The 9,294-nt window shown below is 50.4% G+C and overlaps 1 protein-coding gene across 1 annotated transcript; it reads left to right on the top strand.

The window, feature by feature from the left end:
- Positions 1-5,518: 5,518 nt before the first annotated feature.
- Positions 5,519-8,595, top strand: SOX11 (SRY-box transcription factor 11). Its single transcript, XM_022561470.3, has one exon. The coding sequence runs from the start codon at positions 5,876-5,878 to the stop codon at positions 7,238-7,240; it is 1,365 nt and encodes a 454-aa protein (XP_022417178.1). The 5' UTR covers positions 5,519-5,875; the 3' UTR covers positions 7,241-8,595.
- Positions 8,596-9,294: the final 699 nt, after the last annotated feature.

Here is a 9,294-nt window from a genome sequence, read left to right as displayed (position 1 = left end):
CACCGACAACACCAAATGCTGGTGAGGTTGTGGAGCAAAAGGAACTCTCACTCATTGCTCATGGGAATGCAAAACGGTGCAGTCACTTTGGAAGACAGTTTGGCAATGTCGTCCAGAATTAAACATATTCTTACCATATGATCCAGCCATGATCCTCAGCATTTACCCAAAAGAATAAAAAACTTATGCCAACACAACCCTCCGCCATGAACGTTTATATCAGCTTTATTCCTAATTGCCAAAACTTGGAAGCAACCAAGGTGTCCTTGAGTAGATGAATGAATAAATTACACTGAGGTATATCCATGCAGGGGAATATTATTCACTGCTGAAAAAGAAGAAGCTATCAAGCCATGGAAAGACATAGAGGAACTTTCTATGCATATTACTAAGTGAAAGAAGCCAGTAGGAAAAGGCTACATATTATATGACTCCAACTATAAGACATTCTGGAAAAATCAAAAACTATGGAGACAATAAAAAAGGCAGCAGTTGCCAGGGGTTGGAGGGAGGAGGGGGGGATGATTTTTGTGGGAGAGCACAAAGGATATATTTAGGGCAATGAAATTATTCCATGTGATGCTATGATGATGGATACATGTCATTATGCTTTTGTCAAAACCTAGAGAATGTACACCACCAAGAGTGGACCCTAATGTAAACAAACTATGGACTTTGGGTGATTATGATGTGTCAATACAGGTTCATCACTTTTAAGAAATGGACCACTCCAGGGGGCGGGGATGTCCATAGAGGGGAGGCTGTGCACGTGTGAGGACAGGGGACATATGGGAATTCTCTGTACTTTCCACTCAATTTTGCTGTGAACTTAAAACTACTCCTAAAAATAAGTCTATTTATTTAAAAAAGAATACACAGTCATATTACTAATAAAAAAGACAAGACATTAAATTCAGAGGCAGTTTGTGTAATGCTTTTGTTATTATTAAATAAAATTCGAAGAGTACATAAGGTCCCCAATTAAAAAAAAAAAGACACCAGAACCAGAATTTTCAATCCAAGGTAGAATATTCCGAGTTTTAGCTCTCAAACCCTAAGTCAGTGTTTAACAAACTACAATAGCACTTCCTTAATAGGTGAATTCAGTGGGTTTTAGCCAACAATTTTACTTAATAAGGAGAGATATTAATTTGTGACACTTTGGTTTCTGTAGGGTGTGTACTGTAAGAGTTCCTGCCCTGTGCCATACTGCCCTACTGCTCGTTCTTTAATGGAGCATACTCTCCGACTGGGTGATTCAGAGAATAAACAAGTGAGATTCCAAGAAGATTATTTTAGCTTCGGACATGTGATGGACCAAGCAAGGTATTGACAGTCCTTGGCAGCCTGCTTTGTTGGGAGAGGGGCATTGCACCTGAGGTCTGAATGCAGTGAATGGGCTCTAAATGCAAAGGTCTGGTGAAAGGAAAGCTCCAGGTGGGTAGAATAAATGCAAAAGGCAGTGCCTCATGAGAAGACTGGGGCAAGCCGGGATTTGGAGAGTTAGGCAGGTGTCTGATCATGCTGACCTTGCGGAATTCTTTGAGACAGAAATATTCACCTTATGAAAACTTCAGTGTTTAAGTATATGTGTCTGGGGTAATGACTCTGAGATGGTGTCCACATTCTATTTTAGCGAACATGTATGCTTTGGTAAGTTTCACCAAGGTAGGAAATATATGAAGAGTAGCAGTGAAGGGCAGTGTGTGTGTGCGTGCGTGTGTGTGTGTGTGTGTGCGTGTGTGTGTGCGTGTGTGTGTGTGTGTGTGTGTGTGTGCCTAGAAAATAGGTAGAGTTCAGTTTATACCCACTACCGTGTCGGAGGGACATGAAAGGGGGAGGTCCCGTAGATGGAAGATATTCAGGTCCAAACTCAGGATTGAGGTCTGATATAGCTGAATGCCAAAGAGCTGAGAACTCACCTTGGGAGAGTAGGTCCAAGGAGAAGAAAAAGGAAGAGCTGCCTTGCACGGCATCCTTTCAGCAATGGGGACACGCATGGAGTCAGAATACTTCTAAAAATGGCATGTTCCATTCAGTGAGTCAGATATTCACCCAGTGATATTTTTAGTGTATTATTTACTTAGCAAAATGTTTCTTCTTCAAAGGAAAAAGGTACATTTCATATTTGTTCTAATTGCGTTTTTGTAATTTTGAGAGATTTTGTAGAATATCTTACCGTCTTATATAACAGTCCTTATAATTTTTTTTTGCTAAAGATGCAATTGTTAAAAAGATAATAATAACCATAAAATAGTCTTTTGTAGCTCTGATAATCCAAAGTAAATCTTAAGACTCTGAACATTAATTATATATCCAACAGTGTTTATTGTTAGTAAGAAGATTGCATATCTTGCTTCTAAACAAGTACATAGGTGGATATACACACAAATAGAACATGTATATTCACTATTAAAAGATGGAAGATGTGTCTAATCCTGATGTACATTCAGTGGTTTAAAAAATAGCAGATACATTTCTGTTTTACCAAATTAGACTTCCAAGAGGTGTATCATTAGAGAAGCCCGCATTTTTTGTTAGCCTAAAATTCTTTTAAATAGTTGGTTACTGCTGGTGTTGAAAACATGTGTTTCCCACACATAAATACTCTTCCTGTAAGAAACGTGCAGGTCTCAAACACGTGCCCATTTCTTTTTTTTTCTTTTTTTTTTTAAATGTTATACTACTTAAAACATTTTTCCTTAGGAAACCAAAAAAAAAAAAAGTATAGAGAGGAGTTATTTAGTTTTCTTTTTCTTTCCTCACTCTTAGTCCCCTCACTAAATGAGCTAACATTAAATTTGTGGGGTGGATACATGATACACAATAGCAATCCGGTTAATCCCTCCTGAAAATTGTGTTTTACCTTTTGCCCATGGCACAGAGGGAGAAATCCGCTCTACCACATTCCTGGGCACACCGGCAATGCCTGCTTTCCCCCCTCCAGTCTCTGTTTATTGAAAGACTCATCACATCACAGGGTTTACCCTCACCCACTCACCTCTTCTCATCATTTCCGGTCCTCTCCGACTAATAAACAACCTCCTTCCTCCACCTTTAACTTCCCTAACAAATGGCCATCTTTCTTTGAACAGAAATTACACTTCTTATTTGAAAGAGTAAATTTTACCTTATACTTCCTCTAAGAAGATCCCAGCACTGTTAAGAATAAAGCCCATTATTTTTCAGCCCTCACATAATTCTCATTCTGAGGTTAAACCTAATTTCTAAAAACAAAGTTGAAAAAAAAAATAGATGCTTTAAGAAAAATAGGAATGTGGCTTACTTATGTATTCCAAAGACTATATTTTGGACTCTCTGCAACAAAGGTCAAGAGAAAAGGAAAACTAAAAGATCTAAATGTGTTTGCATCAAATATTAAATAAGTAAGAAGTTAAACCTGAATTTTGCTGTCGAGTGAAGGCGCATAAATACTGAATTCGCCAAAGATTTTCAAATGCATCCTCTTTCAGAGTCTAAAATGCTAGGCACCCTCGTAGTTTGCGTGAAAATATTGCAACTGAGCTAAATTATTTCAAGCCCTCTAGCCGGAGTGTGGGGTGCAGCACGGGTAGGGTCACTACCCAGGCCATCCCTACCCTCCTGTGGTGTTCCCAACGGCTGGAAGAGCTGGGAAGCCTGTGAGGCAGGAGAAAAACAAGATGCAGGGCTGGCCTTGAGGGGAGAAGATGAATTTCCACACACTGCCTTGGGTTTCATACGTCTCCAGATTTCAGGTTACCCCCTAAGAACAACTGAAAATTCTTACGGTTCCTCTGGCCCTTAAAAAAACAAACCGCCTGCCTTATTGGCCTGAGTACAAGTATTTGATGCAGTGTTTTTTCTTTAGGATGAACGTAGGTGGGGGAGGGTATGGCCATGAAGATTAAAAAAATAATAATAATACGGATCTGTGAAAACATGGTACCATTTTGTGTCATTAAAGACGTCAGAAAAACTGCAATGCTTAGGTAATGCAGTATTTTTTTCACAGAGAGAGCACCTGAAAGGAAGCAGGTTTGGCTAATTTCACTAGTCCTGAGCAGCTGACATTTCTTGTGAAATTCTCAGGGCAGCATCTTAGGAACTACTCAAAGTTGCCAGCTCCCCAACGCCGGAGGGTGTGAAGACGGTGATGATGACAACAGAGAATGCATAGGAAGCGGCGGTTTTCTCTAAATTGCCCCCATAATATCCACAGACGGGTAACAGGGACGCACAAAGAAAAACGCGTTTGGAAATAATCAGAGTGAGACGGACGGGGCACGGGCTTGACATCAGCTAGCCTGCTCACCGTGTCTCTGTTCTACGGGCAGTCGGTCCCACCTTGCCACAGACATAGGGAATATTTCGACTGGAAACTTGGGGTGCTCCTGGTTTTCTCTTTGGTCTGGGTTGTTCAGCTACAATAGCGAGGGACCCATAAGGCGTGCTAGCTCGGGGCGAGATTTCAGGACGAGGCTGCTCTGGAGGGCGCTGGTGACCGAGACAGGGGGAGGGGACAAAGAGGAAGGGGAGAACTGGGAAGGAGGGGGAGGGGGTCTTGGGGGAGGGGACGAGGAAGGAGCGGGAGAGGGGAGGGGGGACGAGCGACGCAGGGGCGGGGCTGTGCCGAAGCTCTAGGGTCCCGGACCCGGGGAGTGGCCGGATCGAAGGCGAGGACCCGGCCCCCGCGGAGCCCCAAGGACCGTTACTCCGGCCCCCGCCCGGGGCGGGGCGCGCGGGGGCCCGGCGCCGCCAAACCCGCACCGCGGCGTCTCCAAACACCGCGGAGGAGGAAGAACAGACGAGGAAAAAGGACAAAACGGAAAACGCAAACGGAGGAGGGGGAATCCAGCCTCTCGGGCTTTAAACGGATGTCTCTGCTTTAGAGAAAAGGAGAAAGGGAAAAGGAGGAGAGAGCCCACGTGCCCCGGGAAGGTTGTTGTGTTAAAGCGCCACCTTCCGTCGGCCGGGGTGCGGCGGGAGCCGCGGGCGGACTCTGAGGGCGCGCGGCGCCGGGGAGCGGCCGAGCCCCCGGAGGCGCGCCGGGGAGCAGCTGCGCCCACCGGGCGGGCCGGGCCGCACCCGCCGTCTCGGGCTGTGCGCGTGCCCGAGCGGGCGCCCGCGGCGAGCGAGCGCGCGCCTCGTCTGCTCACTCTGACCGGCCTCCCCCGGCCGGACCCGGCACAAAAGGGCGCCGGGCCTCTCCGGGGACCTGGTCCTCGGTTCGCTCCGACGCCGGGACTAACCCGGTTCGCCCCGGGAGCGCCGGCCCGCCGCGGGGCCGTGTGCGGCTCCGGAGCATTCTGGGGAGAGGCGCATCTGTGCACACACGCGGATTTTTTAAAAATAACATATTTCCAGACAGGCCTCCTCCTCCCCCACCCCCCATCTTTGCAAAGCAGCCCGGAGGGCGGGGGAGGGGGAGGGGCCGCGGAGTTAATAAAGGCAGATGGGCGGAGCCGGCCCCCAGCCATTGGCTGGCCCGGGGAGTGATGTCACCCATATGACACCCTGATAACTAGTTGGGAGAGAGCCCTCAACTTTTTGCAGAAGGAGCGCGCGCGCCTGGGAGTGCTCGGGGTCCGGCGCTCGCGGCGGGAGCCACGAGCCGGAGAGAGGGGTCCCGGGCTGCTTCGACCGCCGCCGCCGCCGCCGCCGCCTCTCCCGTCGCGGCCGCAGCTCCCCGCGAGCGGGCGGCCGTCGCCGCCGAAGCCGCCGAAGCCGCCGTGTGCAGCCTGGAAGGGGGGGCGGGGGGGAGGGGGGGAGCCGCGGACGCGGGGTGCCGAGGACTTTGCAAGTTGCCCGGGAAGGTGGAGGGGCGAGAGGGGGAGGGGGAGCTCCGCACGAGACCGAGCGGCCCGGGTTGGAGCGCCCAGCCCCGCAGCGGATCATGGTGCAGCAGGCCGAGAGCTTGGAAGCGGAGAGCAACCTGCCCCGGGAGGCGCTGGACACGGAGGAGGGCGAATTCATGGCTTGCAGCCCGGTGGCCCTGGACGAGAGCGACCCGGACTGGTGCAAAACGGCGTCGGGCCACATCAAGAGGCCGATGAACGCGTTCATGGTGTGGTCCAAGATCGAGCGCAGGAAGATCATGGAGCAGTCTCCGGACATGCATAACGCCGAGATCTCCAAGAGGCTGGGGAAGCGGTGGAAAATGCTGAAGGACAGCGAGAAGATCCCGTTCATCCGGGAGGCGGAGCGGCTGCGGCTCAAGCACATGGCCGACTACCCCGACTACAAGTACCGGCCCCGGAAAAAGCCCAAAATGGACCCCTCGGCCAAGCCCAGCGCCAGCCAGAGCCCCGAGAAGAGCGCGGCGGGCGGCGGCGGCGGCACGGGCGGCGGCGCGGGCGGCGCCAAGACCTCCAAGGGCTCGAGCAAGAAATGCGGCAAGCTCAAGGCCCCTACGGCCCCCGCGGCCGGCGGCGCCAAGGCCGGCGCGGGCAAGGCTGCCCAGCCCGGGGACTACGGCGGCGCGGGCGACGACTACGTGCTCGGCAGCCTGCGCGGGAGCGGCGCGGGCGGCGGCGGCGCGGGCAAGACGGTCAAGTGCGTGTTCCTGGACGAGGATGACGAGGACGACGAGGACGACGACGAGCTGCAGCTGCGGATCAAGCAGGAGGCGGACGACGAGGACGAGGAGCCGCCGCACCCGCAGCTCCTGCAGCCGCCCGGGCAGCAGCCGCCGCAGCTGCTGAGACGCTACAACGTCGCCAAAGTGCCCGCCAGCCCCACGCTGAGTAGCGCGGCCGAGTCCCCCGAGGGCGCGAGCCTCTACGACGAGGTGCGGGCCGGCGCGACCGCGGGCGCCGGGGGCGGCAGCCGCCTCTACTACAGCTTCAAGAACATCACCAAGCAGCACCCGCCGCCGCTGGCGCAGCCCGCGCTATCGCCCGCGTCCTCGCGCTCCGTCTCCACCTCCTCGTCCTCGTCCTCGTCCTCGTCCTCCTCGTCCAGCAGCAGCAGCGGCAGCAGCAGCAGCAGCAGCGGCGGCGAGGACGCCGACGACCTGATGTTCGACCTGAGCTTGAATTTCTCCCAGAGCGCGCACAGCGCCAGCGAGCAGCAGCTGGGGGGCGGCGCGGCGTCCGGGAACCTGTCCCTGTCTCTGGTGGATAAGGATTTGGATTCGTTCAGCGAGGGCAGCCTGGGCTCCCACTTCGAGTTCCCCGATTACTGCACGCCCGAGCTGAGCGAGATGATCGCGGGGGACTGGCTGGAGGCGAACTTCTCCGACCTGGTGTTCACGTATTGAGAGGGGCGCCCGCTTCTCGCTCTTTCTCTCGGCGGGTGCAGAGCAGGGTTCCTTGGGAGGAGGTCGTGGTGGTCGTGAGGAGGAGGGCGGGGGGGTGGGAGGAGGTGTCGATGGTGGTGGCGGTAGGGTGGAGGGGAGAGAAGAAGATGCTGGTATTGATATGATGTCGTGACACAAAGAAATTGGAAAAGATGATGAAAATTTTGGTGGAGTTAAAGTGAAATGAGTAGTTTTGAAACATTTTTCCTGTCCTTTTTTTGTCCCCCCTCCCTTCCTTGATCGTGTCTCAAGGTAGTTGCATACCTAGTCTGGAGTTGTGATTTTTTCCCCCTCAAATGTGTTTTTGTAATTACTATTTCTTTTTTTCTGAAATTCGCGATTGCAACAAAGGCGGAGGGGCGGGGCGGGGGAGGGGAGGGAGGACCCTCTCCGGAAGGCGCTGTGTGAAGCTGGTCGGGCTTTGAAGTCTGGAAGACGCCTGCGGAGGACCCTTTGGCAGCGCGACTGTTAACGCTAGGGAGTTGGTTGGAGATGTGTTTTTTTTTTTTTTTTTCCTTAAGAGATCTTAAAGAACTGGTGTTTTTTTTTTTTTTTAAACACAAAAAAAGGGACCATGGCAAATTTTTTATTTTATTTTATTTTTTTGGAGGGAGAAAACTGATGTCTTCTATGCATCCGATTCTTAACAAAACTGCAGGGAGCTTGAAAAAATGCAGACTGTACAAACGCTTACAAAAAAAAAAAAAGAAAAAAAAAACTGTGAACTGACTTAAGATCAGAGTTTACTTTTCAGATCAAATTGTTTATGGTTTTACAAATGTGATTTCTACTTGCCAACTTTTTTTTTGTAACTTGTTCCCTATACCTCCTTGATTGAATACCAGACAGCCTAGACCTCAGTACAAAAGGTATTGAAACATTTTTGATACATAACAGACCTCAGTCTTTTTTAAAAATTAATATATTTTCAGGCGTATTTTTGTACAGTGAAAAGGGAACATTCTTGCTGTGTTTTTTCAGTAAGACTTTCAGGCACTTCTTCCCTTTTGATTTCTTTTTTTCCTCTGTTTTTTTTAGCATGCAAGTATGTTGGTACGTTACGTCCTGGTTTAAAAAGGATTAAAATTTTAAAATAATCCTTGCATCTAAAGGCCTTGTGGTTTAAAAAAAAGCAAACTTTTTTTTGTACAGCTATAGTAGAGATTTGTTCAATATTTGTAGGTAAAGATTTATTGAAAATGGTGATATAGACCTCAGAGCTGTTATCTTAGTTTAAAGATTGTATATGTACTGTACTATAGTAGGACTTTATGTATCTCATACGCTGTGATATGTGGATGGGGCCCCAGATGGAAGGTTTGAAACTGGATTCTCGATTTTTAGCAAAAAGAAAAAAAGGCACATAGTTTAAAAAGTTTCTCATTTTGTGCAATATAATCTAAATAAAGTACAGACCATCTGCATATTTTGTAGCAAATGGTGGCAAAGCAGACTCAATGCACTGTCGACATCATTGCCTGTTTTTTTTTTCTTTTTTTTTTTTTTTTCTTTTTTGGTGCTGGAAGTCTGTATCTTGACAATTTTAATAAATCAGCTGGACCTGATAGAAACTCGCATCGCCCATAGTCTCTATGGAACTCATCCTGGCCGTTCTGTAGTCGCAGCACAGAGACAAGGCCGGTGTGTGCTCAGGTGGGAGGTGGCAGAAGAGGACCCCACACTCGGGGGCTTAGACTGAAAGTGGTCAATGGGCAGGCCGATTTCTTTTTTCTCTTACTCGGTGGCCGGTTAGGAAAATCCGGGGACGCTTTCTCTCCGCCTGCCCTTTCCTCCCCACCCCACCCCCATTTCCTTTCTCACCTCCTCCTCCTCCCTGGCTGCCGCCCTCCTCTCCCTACCCATCCGGGCCGCGGGCGGGCGGCGCGGGCAGGCGCGGGGAGCGGGCCGGGCGGGGCGGGCTGGGCGAGGACCGCGGTGCCAGCGCGCGGTCGGCGTCCTGCGCCCGCGGGGGACTGCGTTCTCTGCGGGGGACTGCGTTCTCTGCGAGGGGCCGC

This window comes from Delphinapterus leucas, chromosome 13 (assembly GCF_059928025.1).
Source record: "Delphinapterus leucas isolate spDelLeu-1000000601 "Yukka" chromosome 13, BTC_Dleu_Yukka2, whole genome shotgun sequence".
NCBI lineage: Eukaryota > Metazoa > Chordata > Mammalia > Artiodactyla > Monodontidae > Delphinapterus > Delphinapterus leucas.
The sequence above is the reverse complement of the archived record's forward strand: the minus strand, read 5'-3'. Positions and strand labels throughout refer to the sequence as shown.